Source organism: Zonotrichia albicollis, chromosome 8 (assembly GCF_047830755.1).
Source record: "Zonotrichia albicollis isolate bZonAlb1 chromosome 8, bZonAlb1.hap1, whole genome shotgun sequence".
NCBI lineage: Eukaryota > Metazoa > Chordata > Aves > Passeriformes > Passerellidae > Zonotrichia > Zonotrichia albicollis.
Genome location: NC_133826.1, coordinates 17,334,943 through 17,357,638, shown reverse-complemented (window position 1 = coordinate 17,357,638; position 22,696 = coordinate 17,334,943). Strand labels below are relative to the sequence as shown.

The 22,696-nt window shown below is 38.6% G+C and overlaps 1 protein-coding gene across 1 annotated transcript in view; it reads left to right on the top strand.

Annotated features, from left to right (window-relative positions):
• The window catches only part of ABCA4 (ATP binding cassette subfamily A member 4), a 66,694-nt gene that overhangs the window by 19,599 nt on the left and 24,399 nt on the right, over window positions 1–22,696 (top strand). Inside the window, exons 9-20 of the mRNA XM_026790512.2 lie at window positions 1,859–1,948; window positions 2,331–2,571; window positions 4,019–4,158; window positions 5,248–5,364; window positions 6,133–6,330; window positions 9,467–9,672; window positions 10,492–10,668; window positions 13,082–13,304; window positions 15,027–15,248; window positions 16,607–16,811; window positions 19,095–19,193; window positions 20,147–20,371. Coding sequence (XP_026646313.2) covers window positions 1,859–1,948; window positions 2,331–2,571; window positions 4,019–4,158; window positions 5,248–5,364; window positions 6,133–6,330; window positions 9,467–9,672; window positions 10,492–10,668; window positions 13,082–13,304; window positions 15,027–15,248; window positions 16,607–16,811; window positions 19,095–19,193; window positions 20,147–20,371 — 2,143 coding nt within the window. The remainder of the gene's footprint in view (window positions 1–1,858; window positions 1,949–2,330; window positions 2,572–4,018; window positions 4,159–5,247; window positions 5,365–6,132; window positions 6,331–9,466; window positions 9,673–10,491; window positions 10,669–13,081; window positions 13,305–15,026; window positions 15,249–16,606; window positions 16,812–19,094; window positions 19,194–20,146; window positions 20,372–22,696) is intronic.

The following is a 22,696-nucleotide window of genomic DNA, read 5'->3' as shown; positions in this document are numbered from 1 at the left end:
TATATATATGTATAAACATGGATTTAAAGTATATAATAAAATAAAAATTCTATTAAAAATTATAAAATGGCATAGTTTTCTAGTATTTCATTTGTATTCTGCATACTGAAGTGATACTTTCAGAGAACTATTAATAAAGGCTCCAAGGTCTCTTTCCTCATGGCAGCAATCTTAAATGTCCATCACTGTGTATATATCTTTCATGTTTGTTTTTCCTATGATCATGCTTTGCATTTTTCAACACTGAATTTAATTTGCTGGTTTTCACCTTTAATGTGATGTCATGAAACCATCACATTGTCAGTTTGCTTTATAGGAGCAGGCAGGATATATAAAAAACTCCTCAAGTTGCATAGGAAGTATTGGTCAGACTCTTCTGCCACAGCAGTGTAGCACTATGATTAATTTAATATGGATTTTGTTCAGCTGTGATTTTCCCAGAACTGGGAACAGAATCTACCAGGAACTGCACTTGACACACCAGCACAACACTGTTTGATTATTGTAGCATTGATAGTCAGTCAATGTGCCCATGTGATTTTACCAACCCTGATAAGGATTTGTAGTCAGCTTCTGAGAGATGCTCTTTTCTATTCCTAAAAATATATTGTCTTATGTTTTCATGTATCTTATGCTTGTTGGAAGTAGCAGAGAATTAGTACTACAGTATTGCTAAAATAGATTTTTGAGGTATTTGAGGTCTTCAAGTGAATATTCACAATGTACTGCCCAGCATTTTTTACAGGTTTACAAACCCTGTTCCTCAGAGTTTCAAAAAGACCAGGTTCAGGCAGATGCTCCAAGAACACTGTATAATCTTTGCACAGACTGGTTCTCCTTAGGGGACAAGGAAAAGTGTATTTTGAAGCCCTGCATGTATTCTTCCTGCCTGAATGTCAAGTGACAGATCAGAACATGCTAACATGAGCTTTCCATAAAAGCTCTCGCCTTTGTGACTCCCTGCCAGGTACCCACACAGTGCAGCTGTCTTCTGCTTTCTTAGCCACCTACTGACTGAAGGGAATGGCAGGCAATCAGCAGGGTGTGTAGGCGTATTGGGGAAGGCTTTTTAGGGGCTTGTCTCATTAATATCACAGTCTAGCTATCTACAAGTCCAGCTTTGTATTTTGTTGTAATAGCAGAAGAAATGCCTGAGAAAGCCTCAGGAGTGCCAGCTCCAAGTGCATATGTGATTCTTTAGACAGCTGACAAAGAAGGATGCAGTGATGCAAACAAAGTGGTATGTGACAGCATACCATGGTGTCACCTGTTTCTTTTAAGTCACTGATAAATTAAATGTTAACTTCTACTGAAAAGGCAGTTTGGTCAGTCTGAAGAAGCCTGGGAAAGTAATGGTTTCTCTCAGGTTTGACAAACACTGAGGACCAGACTGTCCAAAATCCAGGAGTTTCCAAAGTATAAAGTTCTACAAATTATTTACCTCCATGGCAAATGCAGGCTTCTGTATCAAACTAAATTTGGAAGTCACCAGGAGTCTGTATATCTCACTGGAAGAATAGCCTCTGTGAGAAGCAGCCTCTCAAATGTCCCAGTTACTGCAGACCTGCTCCATCTTTGCACCTTTTGTCATGGTGGGCTTAGATGAGCAGAACAAATCCCCAGATATATTTTAAGTGGCCTGTATTTGTTTCAGCCTTATATTAGAAAGAACATTTGCACAGATTTCTGGGTGTCTTGCACATGGGTACTGGATTTGTGGCCCCATAAGACGGGCTTATAAGATATTGTTCCAAATAACTCAAAGAATTTGAGCTACAGAGATGCCATTTGGATTTTCTTCTCATTGTTTTAACTGTTGTCATGCAGAAGGTTGTCCCTATTTTTTATGTATTCACAGCTTCCCTCTGTGTTGGACAGAAACTCACCAGGTGCAGACCTGAAGGCTTGGGGGAGGGTGCTGTCTAATGTCTCCCAGGCAGTGCAAAAGGTAAGTGGTCTAATAATAAATTGCATCACTTTTCTGTATAGCTCATAGTCCCTTTTTTCCTTTGTTGTTTTTATGTTCCAGTTACCTGCTTTACCAGAAAAAAATTAGAATTGTTGGGGAAGAGCAGATTCCTTAAAAATTCATTCTTCTCTCATTACAAAATAAATGTAGACACAAGCATTGACAATTCTGAAGTGTATTCTTTTCTTCAGAAAAGATATGAAAGAACAAGAACTGAAAATGGTGCCTGTGACCAGGGCAGAGGAGATGAAAGGATGAGGTTCTGACTGCATTTGCACTTTACCTGATGGCACAACTGTGACCTCACCAGATGCTTTCTTGCCTTGAGGGCTGCCATTAACCAAGCCTTGTCTTACTGCAGCTGGCCAGGAAGCCAAGTGTTCAGGACCTTTTGAGGGTTCTGCAACCATTTCTACAAGATGGAAGGCCAGAATCCTTGGGCACCTTGGTGAGTTCCCTGTCAGATCTTTTCTGTGGCTACCCAGAAGGAGGTGGATCCAGAGTGCTTTCCTTCAACTGGTATGAAGATAACAACTACAAAGCTTTCCTGGGGATTGACTCAACAAGGAAGAAATCTGGTTATCTTTATGATAATACAACCAGTAAGTTTTCCCACCAATCCATTAAGAAACTCTTGACAGGTGCACCTTATGTTCAAGTATTAGCATAGAATCTTGCTTTTATAAATAACATTTTAAAGCAGTTGATTTAAGAAATTAGAGCCAGGTGAAATTATTTTACTCCATACTTGCTTCATAGCTGGAACCAGAGAAGCCCAGGACTTGACAACTGACAGAAATACCCATTTTTTTTTTTTTATATAGAAGGCGCAATCATAGCCATGATCATAATTAAGACTGTTCCTCTGTTTTATCTTCTATTATATGCTACTGATATCAGGAAGAACAAGATGTTCCTGAAGAAGGTTCAGGAAAAGACAGTATGGCATTCTGGAATTACTTTTCTCCAAAGTATTTTTCTAAACTTTATTTTTTTCTCCTAACTTGTTTGATGGCCTTGGGCACAGGAATTTAACAATCTCTCCTTTCCAATAATAGTCAATTTGATACATGGTGGCTGTTATTTTCCTGCATAAAAGTGCATCTATTTTGTAGCAGTAATGTTCTACAGCATGATTACATTTTATATAGAAAATATTTCAATTTACCAATTTTTGTTGCTTTTATTTCCTCATTTTTTATTCCCTCCTATTGTAATAGGATATAATGCAAAGAACAACCAATTTTTTACCATTTGTTATTTTGTCTTTTTATTATGTCCCCTTCTGTTTGCTAGTTAGTTTTTCTCTACACTGAGCTCACCAGCAGTTTTTTCTGTACTACCACTCATGTTATAGCTGGTAGCTCTGCGTCCCTTCTGCTATGATAGATATGATTGCATGGTGACAAAGTACAGATGGGCACTTTGCTTACAGAGGCTCCTACCTTTCACTGTTTGTGTTAATACTTGGCTCTGCTTATGCCTGAGACTTCCAAAGAGGTCCAGTACTCCCTCTCTTCAACCAGGAAACAAATTAATTGAATGCTGTCCAGGCAAACTAATTACTTCATAGTGTAGGGGTAAGATAAAAATATTTATATTAAACTATTTAATTTTAAATTATTGTAGGATCCAGTTCTGAACTGTTCCGGAGTTCAACATCCAAGTCCACAGGATCAGCTTTGTATTAGTAGCAGCTGCAATACAAAGGAGCTAAGTTATTAGGAGTAAAGGAAATAAAGCCCAAACTGCTTAGTCAGTTCTGAGCTGTCTTGTTTCCTTCCATTTGAAATACCATGTAAATAACAGCAAATTTCAAATGGCTATTTATGTTTGCTTTTCCAATTTCCATAGCATATTTTACAACTCAAATATCTACTTAATAGTCTTTCTGTCCGTTCAGTCATTGTACTTCTGCACTGCAGAATGTGCTTTCACTCATTCAGATTCAAAATGTCTGTGCTGCAACTAAAAAGCCCTGCAGGATGTTATGTGTGATAGGATTTTAGTAGGGTTTTACATAAAGACTGTCTTTCTTTCTGTCTTTAGCACCCTTTTGTAATGCATTGATCCAGAACTTGGAATCAAACCCTTTAACCAAAATAGCCTGGCATGCTGTGAAGCCCCTGCTGATGGGAAAAATTCTCTTTGCTCCTGATTCACCTTCTGTACGGGAAATTGTAAAAAATGTAAGTTTTGAAATACAAAAGTGTACATTTCTAAAAAACTGTATCCCAAAAACATCTTTTGAAAAACAGTCACCAGTGACAGTCAGCCTAATCAGATTTTCTTCTCAAAACTCCATTTGTTCTGATGGTCCTGAAGGAAGGACAGGTACTGTGTTAAAAAACAGGAGACAGGTCTTCACTGATTCATCCCATCTTGGTCCATGCTTCATGGTTTGTCCAGCTCACCCAAGCAGCTTTTTGTTGGCATGATTCCACATTTACACCAGTAAGCATAGTAATATTTATTTTACAGAGGTAGGAACATGAGCAGCTCTGTGCCAGTGAATATTTAAATGGAGCAACTGTGAGACTTAGATAACCTTATTGAGAACTAACACTGAGATGTTGCAAACCAATAGCAACATCATGGTTTATTATTTCATCTTTTGAATGCATAAAGAATTTTCACTTCATTAAAATAGGATGGAACCTGGACTCTTCAGCAAAATGCTTGAAGTTGAGTGAAATTAATCTGAGCAGTTAATCAAGGTTGCATATGACCCAGGTTTTGGCCACCTCAGAAGCAGCAATTCACTACTCCAGAGATCTGTACAAGGCACAAACTGCTGCTCAGATTTCACACAGAAAAACATCAGATTTACAGCAGCTCAGCATTTCAGGGCTTAATAGCATAGCTATGGGAGTATCTGTCTTTTCCAGCTGCCTTCCATTCATTCATCTACTAACATCATCATCTTCCTTTTTAGTTCTTAATGGGGAGAGATAGTCAATGGGAAAATTCTAGATAATTCTACCGAAAATCTGAGTATTTTAAGGAATTGAAATTACCTAGGCTTAATGTGCAATTGTTTTTTCCATTACATATACCACGGAATTTTATCCTAAGTGAATTTGATTCTGTCTGGATTTTATGGATTCTTTTTCTGATGGTTATTAAAATTTCTGCTATTTGAACAGGTTGGATAAGTTTTGAAGGTAAAAAATACAGCTAAATTAGAGGTTCCTCTGTCACCAAATCCTGGATAAATCATAAATTCTGTCTATCTCCTTAGATTTCTAACATTCTTTTCTGCTGTTTTTTTTTATCAGGCAAACTTCACTTTTGAGGAGCTTGAACGCCTCCGGTTGTTGACCAAAGCTTGGGAGGAAGTAGGACCTCAGCTGTGGCACTTCTTTCAAAACAGCCTGCAAATGAACATGATCCGTGTATGTTATAAATTATCAATGATCCTCAGTAAGAGCAGCCTTTCACCATCTTTTATTTTTATTCATGGAGAAGACAATTAATTTTGAAAGGTTTGGCCAGCAGCACAGCCTCTGCAGCAAGGAAGCTGTGGCCTTTAAGGCTGTTGGCTGCTGGGCTTGGTTTGAAGGCAAGTCATAGATGCATTACAGCATCCCTGTGGCAAAACCTCAGATCTGGGCAGTCAAGAGTCTGGCTAATGATTTCTTAATAAAGGCAGCAATTGCTGCTTCCCTGCCTCCCAAAAATGTCTTTCAAGAACAGACAACTTGATTTTCTTGAATTCTATACAGGCAAAGAAGGCAGTAAAACTATACTTTTTCTGGGCCAGACAGAAATTTATTTTGGGATATTGCTTACTTCTGCATCATTTAGATTTGACTTTGATCAGCTGCAATCACTACCTGTAGTTAAAGTTTATAAAGCAGTTCATACTAGAAAAATACATTTGATTTCCTCATTTTTCTGTATTGTATTAGACATTTATAGCATTTGTCCTCTTGCTTGTAAGGAAATAATGCAATAAATAGTCAAGGAAAGATTTCTTTTCATCCATTCTTCAGCTCACACATCCAGTTATGCAATGACCCATTTGTAAAATTGATTCTTTAGCATACCCTTTTGTCCTTTTTCATGTGTTGAAAGAGTTGTGGAAATGGAAACCTTTCCATTTCCTAAACAGGGCATGGAAAGACCCATCATTGTGACAAAGCTGTCATATTTTTGTTCAGGACTCTCTGAAGCACCCTACAGTGAGGGACTTCCTGAACAGCCAGATGGCTGCAGAAGGATTCACTGCAGAGCAAATCATCAACTTTCTGCACAATGGATCTTCAAGGACTCGGGAGAAGGGAATGCCGGACTTTGACTGGCAGAACATCTTCAGTGCTGTAGACCAAGTTCTGCGTTTGCTCAGTCAGTATTTGGAGGTAAATTTATCCCTGCCCCTCTAGTTGTAGAGGAGGTCTTAAAACCAGTTAGGCTATACTGGGTCTGTGGTAACAGACAAGAAAGTTAAAATCATAAAACATTTGTTTGTTTCAAGTTGAATCTCATTATTAAATCCATGTATTTAGAATAATACAGTGGCACAAGTACATGAATGCTTAGTATTAAAAAGAGTTCAATTTGATGGTCTTCAAATGCTTAATCAAAATGCTGGTTGACTGAATACATTTCAATGTTGAGAGGCAGAAAGTGAATGCAAAACTTCAAAGAATTTGTTTTTTGTAAGTATTAATAACCAACAGGCCACTAATTTCAGCAAGGTCAGGAGCAGAGGAACAAATAGTTCTTTGGTAAGTCTCCTTGCAGGTTTTTAGCACCTGATCAAAATTCCATTGAAACCAATGAGGGAGTTTCCACTTGTTCTGTGGTCACTTCTGACAAGATGTCTGTCTTTCCTGCAATCTGTACCTCTTTTCTCTAGCAAGTTGTTTTCAGTGGTGCCTTCTGAGGATTTTTGAGAGAAAATTGGTACCAGTTATAGGCAACAGGACTAAGCCTAACTCCTAATTTCAATCTAGTTCAGTCTAAAAGACCATTTGTCCCTATCAAGATGGCAGGAACTGAAAGTTTATCTGCCTTCCTACAGCTAGTACAAGAAGGAACAATAAAGGCTTTGCACAAAGGTCTGCTGATTCATTTAATGATCTTTTTGTATCATGTTAGCAGAATTATTTCTTGTCAAACTGAGCTAAATATATTGTGTGCAGCAGGTCAGTGCTGGAACATCAGTAATACCAGAACAGTTACTGTACCTGGTAATAGATCTTTGTGTCCTAATGTTCTTTCTAATGAGCTTATTCTTTAAAGTCTGCTGTTTACACAGAGTTGTAAGCACTTGAGAATGCTTTCCCACTGTGCCAGACACAATGGCAACAAATAGCTCCCTTTGGGGAATAGCCCGCTCCTTACCTCCATAGTATGCAATGAGGACAGTGTGTTGCCAGCACCTGTCTTTGGCAACTCCAGGTCTCTGCTGCAAACTGTGATGCAGCTGAGAATCCCACAAATTATGCAGTGGCTGCTCCTCCTCACCACCCCAAGAATTTCCTGTTCTTCCCTTTGATTACCTTAGGCCACAGAACTGCTAAACTATTAGTGAGAGCTATGCAGTCACTTCTTGATGTTTATTATTTTCTGGTTTTAACTTCCAAACCTGTTCTTATTATTTTGATTTCGGTTTTCCCATTTTCATTAGACCATTTTAAATTGTTAAATAATTACTGGGAGCAGATTTGAAATAAATTTCCCCAAGTAGCTGAAGAATTAACTTTGATATAGTGATATTTATGAACATACAAACTGAGTTCAAATTCACTGGGGGATAAGAAAAGCCTAGGTAGAGCATACAGCCTTTGTTTTGAATGCAATTCAAGTTAAGAGAAATAAATTCTAGCTTTGGCTCATAGATTACTATAGAAAATGTCTTCTCACTTTCAAACTGTGTGAACTATTGCAACACTCCCATCTAGCCCTTTGTTCTTATACAAGCTTTGATTTCACTCTGCTTATGGAGAAGATCTACAAGCATTTGTGTTTTGAACACTTGCAGCTTCCTTTACTGGACCCCTGGACAAGAGCCTATGCTGCTCCTCAGCCCACTCCAGGCATTGTCTGTTCTGCAGTGAAAATCTAGACAAGTTCAGTTGCTGTCACTATCATTTGCCAGTATCATTCTCACAGATTCCCCTGGAGAACTGTCTGAGCTTCTGCAGCTGAAATAAGTATCTTGAAAATAATTCCTCTTGAAATAGAAACAAGTAATCCTCCAGACCCTGCAAACTTCCACAGGGTTTGCTTTGAACTCACTGCCGCTTTTGCAAGAACTAAACTGAATTCCTAAACTCAGTTAACACCATGTGAGATAAATGTATCCCAAAAAAATTAATGCAATATGATCCATCGCTATGATTTTCTTTCTCTTCTGGCATGCAAAGTTTTCTGTCTTATTTTCCTTTCTGGTATGAAATTCGACATATTTTAGTTTTCTGAAGCAAAAGGGAAACTGAACACCTACAAATACTAGGAAGAATAAAGCCACTAAATAGTGTTATCAATTTAAGCACTGTTCTGTTGTGATTTAAAATATATATTTTCATATAGATCCCATTAAGCTGTTATAATATAAGTTTTAAGGGAAACATAGCATGATTTCTCACAGGGAAGGGTTAAGTAAAGGAGTCTTTAAGATTAAATAACAAGTACCATTATGAGCCCTTTGATGTAGACTAATTTTTAATTATTGGCTTGCAAGAAATGATCAAGGAGATAAGACCAAACAAGTTAGCCTGTTGGAATTTTATGAAGCAAAGGAATTCAAAAAGTATCTTTCCAATCTGGGTTTAAATACTTCTACTCTCTGTTAATATTTTGCCAATTCTGAGGGGCAGAAGCTAAAATACAAACATAAATTTGTAATTTTACAGACAACTAATGCTAGAGTTTATAGCATTCCCAATCTTTTTTTTTTTGCAATGTCTGCTAAGTAGGACCTAAATGGAGGAACATAAAGGACTTAGGTTTTGATGGATTTTTGTCTTTTATGGGCATTGATAAGAATACAGTTTGTAGTAATGACAGAGACCAAGAAAGAAAACCTTTTTTTGAGATAGCCAATAAAAATGACTCATTAACTTAAGTCAGCAGGTAAATCATGCGTCAGAATTCAGCAGGGCCATAATATGACCAGTTAGATAAATCAATTACTTGTCTGGTGTTACATAGGAAGGAATGTTGAAATACCTAAGAGACATTTAAATTTAAATGTATGCTGTGACTTTTCCTAGTGCTTCGCTTGACAAAATGCTTTTCACCTGAAGTCCACAGCCAATGTTCTTTTCTTACAGATCAGTCATCCTTTAGCTGTCTAGTATTCACTCAGGCACTTCCTGGGCTGAAGAAGGGAGGAGAGAGTCAACAATAGTTTCAACATAAAGCTGAAAATAAGAGTGTCAGTTGAACCTACTTTCCTTTTCTGTTTTCAACCACTGCTGTTTGCTTTAATGTACATCTCTTAGTATTTTAATCCCATGCAAGTTTTCTCTTTGTAATTATTTGTAGTGTTTGACCTTGGATAAATTTGAAGGTTATCTTGATGAAACTCAGCTGACTCGTCAAGCCCTTTATCTGCTGGAGGAAAACAAATTATGGGCTGCTGTGGTTTTCTCAGACTTAGAACCTACAGCCAGCAGTCTCCCACCACATGTGACATACAAGATCCGAATGGACATAGACGCAGTGGAGAAAACAAACAAAATCAAAGACAGGTATTTACCTGAAAGGGTTTCTCAGTTCTTGCCTGCCATAACATAAATATGAGAGACACAAGGGTGTTGGAATTTGTGTTGAATACATGTGTAAAATCCAGCTGTATTTGTTAATAGTTACAGTGTAGTGCAGTGCAGAATCCATCTCCAGTTACCAGGTGCTAACATAAATGGTATCACTCTTGTGACAAGGCACAAGGCAGTAGGTAGGTGCAGGAATACAAGGCAAAGGGATAATTCTGCTCAGAATCTGTTCAGTAGCCTGCTTCAGTTTATAGATGGCCCCACCATTGGGAAAGACAGACTAGGAAGTCCTGCATGGATTGTGACTCATCTCTCCTCCACCTGGACAGCAGAGCTTCTCTGCTGTTCCTCCTCAAGTCCCCACCAAATAGACTCACTTAAAGGGATATAATTTCTCAGGACTGTCTACAGAAGAATATAATGGTATCTGGTAGTTGCAATTCTAAATACAGTTATTTCTATTCTAGAACAGTTATTCTGCTGTGGTTGACTGAACACATTTCAATGTTGAGAGGCAGAAAGTGAATGCAAAACTTCAAAGAATGGGACTAATTTATGTGCATTTTAGGCCAAAATTGCTATTCCAAGTCAGTGTAGAGAAAATAAAAGGGAAAAAAAGAGCCTTCTACTTTCTTAAGCAATATGGTCTGATAGACCAAAGTCTAGAAAAGACAACTCCAGGCAGTGTCCCTACAATTTCAGTTGCTGTGATTAATTAATTAATTAATTTGCCCCACAACCCTTCCCTAAAGTCACTGCTTACCCAAATAATTTCTATGTGAATTTTCTTTTGAGGTACTGGGATCCTGGTCCAAGAGCTGATCCTGTTGATGATTTACGTTATATCTGGGGAGGTTTTGTGTATCTCCAGGACATGATTGAGCATGGGATTATAAAGACCCAGACCAGCACTGAAGTGCCACTGGGAATTTATCTGCAGCAAATGCCATATCCATGTTTTGTGGACGATGTGTGAGTAAAAGCAGTTTGTCTTAATTCTATTGAATACTTGGATTGCGGGATGGTTTAAGATTCTCAAGTACCAGAATTAGCCCTAAGTTATGAATGTCCTAAGGTATAAATGCAAGAGTAGTAACTGAGACATAGCTGAATTAATTTGTTTTTTTCCTTATCCTGTCATAACTCAGACTCCACAAGCCACCTTTGCCAAGATTCAACCCCTAATCCTAATCCTAGCCTTTGTTTCATCCAGTGTCCAGGCCTAAAATGAACTCAATACACTAGCCCCTTAAAAGCAGCAGTTTTTTTCCAATTTCCTTCCCTGTTCACCATGTGCTTGCTCCAATGCTGCAGTCTGTGATACTGCTGCTGTTCTCTTATACTTTTCACTCAAAAAAAAAAAAAAAGGCATTAGAGGAATCTTTTCATAGTTTTGTCCATGTGCTCTGACAGCAGGCAAATGCTACTGCTTCTGATAAAAGCAAATTGCAGACACATAGATTGGCCTGTCATTCCCAACACTCATTATATGCTGGTCTGACAGAACATCACCCTGGCAAGCCTGCTGTCTAGTTCTTCTCCACTGAGAATATTGCAGAAGCAGAAACCCCATCTGTGCAAAAGTTCTCTGAAGCCTGCAGTGGCCACAGGCAGTTCAGGGTTGGTGTCCAAGCTCAGTGATGGCCTCTGCAGAGATCCTGCTCAAGGGAGGCAAGAGCATCCTCATGGTAACCTGTAGGCTGTGCTGTGCCCAGCCTAGTGCTGGTTACCTGTATCCATCCACAGGCAAAACTCAGTGTGCCCTAGGCCATAGCACAAAAGCATGGGTTTGTTTCTCCAGACTAGATTGCTTTTCAGGACATTTTTGGTGAAAAAGTGAAGATTTTCCCTTTGTTTTGAAACTGACATAGCTTTGATATGTCAAAAACTTAGTTCTGTAGGGCTCAGACTTAGGAAGCTGAAGACTTTTTGCTCCTTGCCTTTAGCAACTGTGAGCTTTTGGCCTCTAAACAATCAACACTGGATTCCCCAAACCCCATAATACATAGCACTGTTAATTAGTAGTATTAAAGTGCACACATAAGGATGAACAAGTACCCTGGGAGCCTGAATAATAAAACCATCCACATCAATTGTAACTAGGGAGAGGGAGATGTATTCCCTCATCTTCTTCACCAGATAACTCCCCCGGCACAGCAAGGCCATCAGTGCCAGGGAGACATTGTTCATGTTAGCATGTTCCCAGACTCAGCAAAATGAAGAGATAAACAGTGCAGCTGACAAACTGTGTCCTGTACAGGACCTTGTTAAAAACTCCTGTAACTATTGTGTGCTTAATAGAAAACTGCCTCTGGCTCAGCCTGCATTGCGTGCCAAGGGCTGTGGTGAGTTGGCTGTGAGTGGATGCCAGGTGCCCACCAAGCCTCTCTATCACCCTCTTCCTCAGCAAGAAGGGAGAAGAAATTAAGATGGAAAACAACTCATAGGTCAAGATGAGGCCCTTTACTAAAGTTAAAACCAAAAATAACCCAAAGATTCATTCACTATTTCCCATCCAGCAATGTCCAGCTGCTTCCTGGAAAACAGGGATTCAGCATGCATAGCAGTTGCTTTGGAAGACAAATGTTGTAAATATCAAATAACCCCCCACTCACACTTTCTCCTCCTTTTCCTTAGATTTTATATCTGAGCAGACACAATATGGAATATCCCTTTGGTCAGTTTGGATCAGCTGTACTTGTTGTGTCCTGTCCCAAGATTCTGCTCACCCCCTTGCCCAGTGGTGAAGTGGGAATGCTGGAGAGACAGCTCAGATGCTGTGCCAGCACTGCTCAGCAGCAGGCAAAACACTGGTGCATTCTCAACACCTTTCTAGCTATCCATGCAAAGCCCAGCACTGTGAGGGCTGCTGTGGGGAAAACTAACTCCATCTCAGCTAGATCCAATACCCTGACTCATGGTTTGTATGAATTTCAGCAACCTTGCTTTTAATGACTAATTTGTTTATTTCTCTTGTCAGTGAATCTTTGGAGCAGAAAGACAGTAACACTCCCATATTGTTAACCTTAACATATGTTTTAAAATATTCTTTGTAGATCATAGTAAAAGCATTATGGAAATACACTGTGAAGAAAGATGTATTTTCATGAGGCACCAAATATTTTGTAGCCTTCAAGAACCCTTAGAACCTCTTTGTAAAATAGAAATAACATTCATCTGACTTGTGGGAATGCAGAAACCATTACCTTATTAATATTTAGGATGCTTGTGAAGTTTACTAGTGACATGCTATTGATGTTTGGACTGAGACATTACAGTTCTGTATCTAATTGATGCACTCTTCCCCACTCCTTTTCCTTTTTGCTTTTCATCTAATATTTCTCTGTTTTACCTAAATTTCATTTATTCCGTCTTGCTTTGGTAGCTTCATGATCACCTTAAACCGCGCCTTCCCCATCTTCATGGTGCTGGCTTGGATTTATTCAGTCTCCATGACTGTGAAGAGCATAGTGCTGGAGAAAGAAATGCGTCTGAAAGAGGCCATGAAGAACAGGGGCATAACCAACGGCGTGATTTGGTGCACTTGGTTCCTAGACAGCTTTTCCATGATGGCTGTGAGCACATTGCTCCTCACAGCTCTGATTATGGTAAGGATTGCTACGCTGAAACTCACTCTTGTGTTTGCACTCCTGATACCAGTTTGCTGTTGAGAAGGAGTAGTAGCCATTGACAGGGAGATGTGAATGGTGGAGGCCCGTCCTGATCACAGCACGTAGCAGGCACATTCTTCTAAGCAGACCTCATAACAGCATCAGCACTTGGCAGAGACAGAACAATAAATGCACTAGTAAAGATTTATTGTGGGATCATAAAAAATACATCAGGCTGGTTACTCTGTATATCGTATTTTCTGTAGGCAGATGCAGATCTCCCAATAAATAATAATAATTCACTACATGTCATTAATTATTAATATCCATTGCTTCTCTGCTTAGAAACTGGGCAACTATTTCAATGGAAAAAGAGACTGCAAGGACAGAACTTTCAGGAAAACCTAAAAAAAAAAAAAATCCACCTTTTGCTCCAGTAATTCAGAATTACTGTATTTTTGTAACTTTTCAGGACACTTCAGATGTTGTCTCTGGGGACTGCCTTTTGTCTCCACTACCTGAGAACCAAGCTTTATACTAAGAGCTTGCTGCTATGTTTTATCATATAAATGTACAGCATTTTGATAAGGAAGAATGCCCTTGCATCTTTTCTGATGTGGGGAGCTGGTATTGGTACAAATACATAGTTAGTGTTTAAGCTGCTCTGTCTTACCAGCATGTCCTGATGAGTTGTTGTAGTTCCTGGTGTTTCCATTGCAGTTTGGGTGGATAGAGAAAGCTCACTTTATTTGCTACACTGGTTTAATTAAAAATCAGAGGGTAATTGATATCAGAGAGGAATGTGCTTGTACCTGTAATTCACTTTCTTTCCCATATTTCACTATGCCAGTGTGAGGCACCTTTGTAAATATATTCTTATGAGACATTGCATTCCTGTTGATAAAGAAATCAGTCTCTAAGGCCCAGTGGGATGTTGCAACCATGCTGAGACCTATTTATAGCCTGAAAGACCTATTTGAGCATTATATAAATTGACCTAATAAATAGGTCTCAACATTGGTTTTAAAGACTACATAGATAATTGGCAGCAGTCCCTGTTCTTCTTGAGAGAGAAAGCATTTAATCCACAAAAGCTCTAATGAAGAAAGGTCAATAAAAGTTCACCCAGTGGGTCAGTTAATACACAGGGATCTCTGAGAAACTGCACTTGGATATCTCAGATGTGATATACTTCTGTTTGAATAACATCCATGTGCAGAAGCTTTATAATTTGCCTGTGGTTTTATTGTGGGTTTTTTTAAAGATGTGTTTTGTAACACTTCCTTACATTGTCTTTTCTGTACATCAAGCAAGTGGATTGAGGGGATGGTGTGAAGAGATAAATGAAAATTGATTGTAATATTTCAAATAGTTTTATTTAAAATACATGAGTTTCCAAGGGGGCTTATCTTGCTTGGAATCATTTACTTGTTAAGACAGGGACAGAATGTCTGTTTTCAGTCAGTTATAAATTTTGTTCATTTTGTTGTACTAACCTGAAGTCACAATCCAAGAACAGGGCTAAAGTTAGATGAAGGATTTGTTATTGTAATGACTTCAGTTGTTGAAACTAATACCTGGAAGAGTTAGAAGCCATATTAGATAAGAAAGACTGGCTTATTACTCTTTACCTGTTACATGTCAATAGCAATTCTGACCTTTCCTGCTAGCAGAAAGGAGCAATACTTGTAAATATTTCTGTTTTCCTTTTGCTTGCAGCATGGACAAGTGCTACATTATAGCAATCCACTTCTGTTCTTTCTGTTCCTACTGACATTCACCACAGCCACCATAATGCAGTGTTTCTTGCTCAGCACCTTCTTCTCCAAAGCAAATCTGGCTGCTGCCTGCAGTGGAGTCATCTACTTCACCTTGTACCTGCCCCACATCGTCTGCTTTGTCTGGCAGGATCGTCTGACTGCTAATCTGAAGATCCTAGCAGTAAGCCTTTCACTGGTTCCATGGCATCTCTGCTCCCCTTCTCACAGTCCATATGTGAATCACAAAGAATTGCCCACCTCTTCCTCTTGATTTTTTTGACTCAGGGAGGGAGACCCCTAAATCTCTCTTAAATAATTAAGGATTGCAGGTGTGGAAGCCTTTAGCAGGCCTAGTTCAAGAGATATCTTCATAGCTTTTAGAAAAGCCAATAAATTTATTTTATTTTTTGAATTCCAGGAAATTAGCATGCTAAAATATTTTAAATGTTTTGAATATTTCCTTGTAAGTCAAATCTAACTTCTGTTATGTTTAATAAATATGAAGGCAGTTCACAAAATAGGAACAGTTATCTTTCTCATGTACTATAACCTACTTAACACCCTATGTCTAAGCATAAGACCTCAGGTTCACATTCCTTCTTTGCCTGAACCATAAAGTTAGGAATTGAACCCCAGTGCCAAAGTTCTGAGAAATACCTTTCATCTAATGAGTTGTAGACATTCTTCATGCAGTTGGTTCTCTTCCATTTTAGGTAAGATACTTAACAAGTCAGGGGAGCTGAAAACTTCTTGCTGTTTGAGAAGGAACCATGATCTTATAGAATTACTCAGATTGATTTTTTGTTCCCAATGAGTCAGGAAGGAGAGCAGATGTTTTGAGTCCAGTGTCCCCATTTTGACCAAGCATTTTAACAGCGTAGGTAAAGGAACGATCTTCTTCTTGCACTGGGAAATATAAGGAAAAAGAAAACAAAACACTTCTAAAGCTGTAACTAAGTGTATAAAGTTATAAATGAAGTATGAACTACTGGTTTATTAGTTTATTGTGTTAGAATCAGCTAGCAGACATGACACGGGAAGCAGTTGTAGATTTCCATATCACGATCATCTGGTGTACCTTCTGTCATGTTACTCATAGTGGCCCTGCATCATACACTCAGGAAATACTTTGTTTCACCTAGATAATCAAAGGTATACCCTGTAAACTTCTAGGTGCACCTATAGTATTTTCCAAAAAGACATTAATGAAGAAAAAATTATCTATGAGAGTTTCCTAGTAGTTAAAGCAAGTACAGCCAAGGTTAAATTCGGTCTATACTGAATAATACTGCTTAGAATTGCAGAAAATTAAACATTACAGGCCAATATAAAAGTGAAACAACTTTTCTCATGTCATTTTTTATGCAAGGTTTAAAGTCTAGTCCCTAAAAGTCAGAGGTTTTTTTGTTTGTTTCGGGGTTTTTGTTTTCTCCTTGTGGTGGGTTTTTGTTTTCTTCTTGTGGTGGGTTTTTGTTTGTTTATTTGGTTTTGGAAAGTGTCCCCCTGTCAGGGCTGAATATCTTTTTTCCTTTATTCCAGAGTTTGCTTTCTCAAGTAGCTTTTGGGTTCGGTACAGAATACTTGTCACGCTATGAAGAACAAGGTCTTGGCCTCCAGTGGGGTAACATCAGAACCAGTCCCTTGGAAGGAGATGAATATAGTTTTCTGTTTTCCATTAACATGATGATTTTTGATGCTTTCCTTTATGGAGTACTGTCTTGGTATCTCGATAACGTTTTTCCAGGTACGCCAGTTTCTTATTCATACAGAGTAGTGGTAGTTGCTGCAACCTGTGTTAGTCTAATCAGTCTCTGCATATTTCAGTGGCAGAAACAGGGTGTTTGACCTTGTAGACTATGAATCTTATCCAGTTTAGCACTCCTGGTTTATTAAGGACTTCCACTTTTCCCTCTTTCTTTTTTATCTCTCCTGTTTTATTCCTGAAAAGAATGAAGAAAGAAGAGTAAAAAGGAGGATGTGATTTCTACTCCTGTTTTATAATTTAAATAGAAAATAAATCTACAAAAACATCATCTGTTAAAATCCAATTTGTGTACATACTTTTCTTTTGAAGAGTTTAAACCATTTCTAGTGAGATTTCTTTAAATTTTTAAAAATATGGATTTGACAGTAGATTAGATTTTCTAATTCACATATCTACTTTGGCCACATTATGCAAACTGGTTTTTAAAGGATGGCACTGTTTCCTAAGACACATGCTGTGTCATTGGCAGTTGTGAAAGTTCCTGTGTGGATTTATTTTGTTTCTAAATGGAAGTCATGATTCTAGTACAAAGTCACAGAAGGACTTTCTTTGTTATCAATTACAAAATTCTGGAACCTTCTGTGGGAAAAAAAAGATTTGTTCTTCTAGCTTAAATGGTTATCTTCCTTCATATTTAATATTGTTGCAATATAACTGCCAACTCTTATGCTGTACAAGCAAGTGAGCTTTCTTTTCATCAGTTTGTTACTGCTGCATATGAACTGCAGTTCCAGAAGGTGTTCTTGGCAGATGGCTTTTTTCTTTTTCTTTTTCTTTTTCTTTTTCTTTTTCTTTTTCTTTTTCTTTTTCTTTTTCTTTTTCTTTTTCTTTTTCTTTTTCTTTTTCTTTTTCTTTTTCTTTTTCTGTAACTCTTTGTTTTAAAAAGAGCGGACAATTGACTATTTGCATGAACTCAGCAGGAACTAAACAATAGAAATTTCTTCATTCATGAACAAAAATCAAATTTTTTTCTGTCAGCACTTTACACAAAGGAAGCATCTTTTAGGCTTCTAGTTAGTAGCTTCACTTGCTCCCAATATTTTCTCTGTCTTGTCTTTCTGCTACTCTCTTTCAGTAGAATTTCTCTTAGCATTTCTCTGTCACACATATGCAGCCCTGCCAAATCAATGCTGTACTACTTGAGGTTAGTACAGGAATTCCCTGGATAATTCCTTGAACCCTCTGGTTCTTGTCCTGCTCACGTCTGCTCAGAAACCAGCCACCCATTGGCACAATGGCCCTTTGGCTATTCAAGCATTCTGCTGCATAACAAATTTCACTTGGGTTTGCAATCAACCTGAATGAGAAGCTGGTTTTTTTTGGCCACCAGTTTCAGAGGGGAATAATGCAGTCCATAGGAAGGCAAACTGTTTGTGAATGCAGACAGAGCATTTCTGTGCATGAATAGGAGTACAAGTGGTTGGCTGAAACACAGGTAGTTTTTAATTCAGAAGTAAGCAGACACTTTCATAAGCTGTGTTTTTCAATTAATAAAACTGACCATCTTTTTATGAGCATCACAGATCCCCATGTCTGTTTTGAATAAGTAACACGAGGCAAGTAACATCTTGGGTTACAAAGGTGCCAGTTTTAAACATAGAAGCTCAAATTTCTGCATTCTATAAATCAATATGATCCAGGAAAACACTGTTGACTTCCAATTAATCTGGTCTGACCTGCCAAGAACTGGTGATGTTACTGTGCTGTCTCTTATCCAAACTGAATTAACCTGTAACTAAAAAAGCCCATGTTTGTTTAAGAAGAGGATTACACTGTTGTCACTTTTCCTGAAAGTCTGTGTGCTGAAATAACAGTCAGAGTGTCTTCTTTCATTACCAGTTGTAAATTCAGCCCCAGGTAATAAGTGTAAATTTAAAAAGCTTTTCAGTCATGACAAGCCTCAAGTGTTAAATGGGCATTAAAAGAAAGTCCCTGAGTGAGGCTAGGATCCCACCTTAAGCAGTGACTTGCTGCCTGGTTGGTAAGGATTCAGGGCATAGCTTTATTCTGCAATTAAACTACTTTCTACTTAAGACAAGGTAAGGCAAGTCACATTTTCGGGATATTTTACTGCTGTCCAAAAGAAAAAAAAAAAAAACTGTTAACAAAATCTGTTCTATCAGCTGCTTGGTAGATGGTTTGACCTTCTGATATGCAACACTAGGACTGCAAGTGTTTATAATTAGATTTTGCTTAGATGAATTTGTAGCTACTGCAGAATGGGGTTATGAAGTGCACTTTACCTACTTATTTTTATTTTAGGGGACTATGGGCTACCACAGCCCTGGTATTTCCCTCTGCTGGAATCCTATTGGCTTGGCTCCAAAAGCCCAGAAGCTGAGAAAACAGCAACTGCTGATGGTGAGTTCTTTTAAAACTTTGTTTTTTGGAAATAACTTCACTGATCTGCTTAAAGGTGACTGCATAATATTTCCATTATCTGGCCTGCTGCAAAGGTGAGAGACTGCCATACACTGGGAGTCTTGGCAAGTGCTTTTGAACTTGGAGTGGTGTGCTGTCATTAGAGTCATTAGAGGTGAGTCACTGTTCCATCTGAGAGCATTTAAGGCCTGGCTTAACAAGCCACATCAAATCCTCACTCTGTAACCAACACCTCTTGAGACATTCAAGGAGTTCTTACTGCTCAGCACAATATCCATGAAATGTTAATCTTACACTGAGGTTCCCTACTTTTTTAAACCTGACTCTTTTCTAGATAGTTTGACACTCATTTAAGTCTGTTTACTTTCTGTTTCTAAGCAAGATCATAATCTATGGCACCCTTGTACCAACGTGAACAAGCTCAGTAAAGAGCCAGCAAGCTGATTAGGAGCTGGAGCATGTCACGTACAAGATGCTGAGAGAGCTGTGTCTGCTCAGTCTGAAGAGAGAAAGCTCAAAAGAGCTAGACTTGTCAGATGTGTCTAGTGGAAGGATGAGAGGCAATGGATATAAGCTGGAAAACAGGAATTCAAATTCAATATAAGAAAAAAAGTCATTACCATGAAGGTAGCTAGAGCACTACAACAGATTGTTCAGAAAGGTTGTGAAATCTCTATCTTTGGAGATAGTTGCCGTGATCTGAATTGGCCATATTTTTTGAGGATTGAACAGGAAGTCTTTGGAAGTCATTTCTGATCTAAATTATTCTATTATTATCTCAAGTAGCCTGATTGTGCTGATTGTTATTTCATCCTGTCTTCTAAAAAGCCCTTGAAAAGCTCAAGGCTTAGGGCTATTTCTTTTTCCTCAAAATACCTCTAGGGATATTAAATTTTTGTTAACTAAATCTTGATTACTTTTGGTTTATATAGAAAAAAGTCCAGAGTCAGAAGGTTGTGTGGATCAGAAGACCATGGAAAGGGAAAAAAATGAAAACAACTCAAATAAATCTGAAGAACCTGAAAAAACAGAAGAAAAGAGCGACGGCCAGGGGAAGAAGGATGGTAAAAACAAACAATGTAAACACAAACGAGAAAAAGAACCCGGCGAGCAGGGGAAGCCTAAGACAGATGTCCAGGACAAAGATGAAATTAATAGTAAGGAGAGAGAGCAACCTGAGTATTCTGAGATACTATACTCATTGTACCTCATACCAAACTAGGCATAGCAGTGATTGGAGCCAAGACACAAGAGCTAGTAGGGACCCAGTAGGTGATTGCATATAACTGCCAGAGCTAAGCACAAGAGAGACATTGCCTCTTATTTATTCCTCTACATTCATCATCCCTTAGAATATTTTAGCCACTACACTTAAGACAGCTGGCTTCCAGAAGAGCTCCTTAACTTTTTTTTAGCATACAAATGCAGGACGTTTCTTTGGCAAGTTAGTTTTCTTGCTGAGGGAAGCCTCAGAGCCACATACATTGACTCTTTAAAATTTAACAGAGCCATGACTTCAATAAAAATATGCTGAGGGGAATGTTCTTCCCTCTTAGTACCTCCCCTCTTTTATTTTTTTTTTCCTATCTTTAGTGTGTTTTACATCAGTAGGAAAGGGCTGGTTTCAAAGGGATTTATCTGAAGTGCTCTGTCTGTCTGCAGCCTTTTCTGATGCTGACATTAGCCATCACCTAAGAATTCCTGAATGACCTGTCTTGTTTTCAAACCCAATGTCTTCTTTTGTGGTGAGCCAGAGGAGTTTTCTGTATGAGATGCTCAGAGGAATGCATGTGGATTCTGTAGCACAAGTAACTGCTACAGGCAGCTCTGAGCCCTTTCTGACTCTCTTGAAAAGCAGGAGATAAAAGTGGGGTCATCAGAGCTCCTCACGTAGGCACTGAAAACATGCATTCAGGGTGAATGGAAACAGGACAGGACTTCAAAGGAAAAAGACAGGCTGAGGTTAAAGGTTATTTCAGCCAATCTTCTCCTAGTACTGCCTTATCTTTTTGGTGCTTTACTCCTTAGTTCCCAGGTTCCAGCTGCTCCACAGCCACAAAGGAAGGGCTTTCTGCCTGTCACTGCACAAAAAAAACCAAACCTGTCTTCCCTTTCAGCCACCCAGGAACTGGGAGGCATGAGGAGAAGCCAAGAGCAGACCTAGTACAGTTCAATGACAATGAGGATGTAGGATCAAAATAGAGAAATATGAATCACAAAAAAGGGGAGCTCAACCTTCCACCAGTGTCCTTCAGGTGATGCAAAGCAGATACTGGGGGAAATCATCACAGAATTTGCCTCATAACTTGCCAGTGAGTTTTGCAGACAAGATTATGACACATATAAAACCAAGGAAGGTGCCTCAATTGCCAGTATATGGGTAACTATCTAGCCAGACTCCATGTGAACTTTTGTGAATAAAGAGATGTTTGTACTTGTCCCAGCAAGGTAAATGGAAACCTAGATTCTTTTCACAAGTCAAAAGGAAAGTTACTCATAAAAATAATTTTATTTAAAATAGTGCTACCCATTCTCTATTGATTATTACAATAATACATGTTCTCTCATGTAAAACAAATTTGGAACTTTTTCCTGAGTCCTGCTGGTGATAATGACAGTCACATAAGCTGCTGGTGGATGTGGGGCTGGTTTTGCCCAGCTGACATTGGCTGCTCTCCACACAGGCCTGCTGGGTACTGAACAATTTAAGTAAACTGCAATTGCAAAATAAGCCTTCTACAAAGCCTAAAGCATTCTGTGTAAACAAAAGTGGACAGGGTCTTTAGTTTCAATTTCTCAACTCCCATAATTCACACTGCCCAAGGGCTTAATTTACTTCAAAGGAAGTTTGTTTTGTCTAGAAGCTGGTGCAATAAAATGTCTTGATGATGCTATTTGCAATAATGCATTTTTAATCCTGAGAGAAAGCTATCTCATGTAGTGCTCATGTTAGGTACTATCTAAATCCTGACCTGTTCTCAGCAATGGGGTAAATTTCACCTACCAGGATTAAAGGCAAATTTTTTTGTTGTTGTGTTTTGTTTGTGTTTGGGGGAGGTTTTTTAAGCATCATGGTCAAAGAATGCACAGCTGGGCAGATTATTTGAATGGCAGATTTCAGCCCAGCTAGAAAAGCAACCTGCTGCTTGTTTAATGTAATCTCTCTGCCTATCTAAGTATTTCCAGAAAACAATTCCCAATAATCTTCCTGCTACACAATGAGAACAGAAAGCATGTTCAGTTTCCCCTGGCCCAATGAGTTACCTCTCCACAGACCACCACAATTCTGGGCTCTGCTTCTCCTCTCATAGATATGAGGGTAAATCTAAATAAATTGCACTGCAATTAGAAATCTGGCCTTAGTTTAGTACGCGTGCGAATTGGAGAATCTGGCCTTGGAACACAGTTATTATGCTGGGTATGTGCTATTGCTTCTGCATTTACTGATGTGTTTTCATCATCAGAACTAGGATTAAAACAAG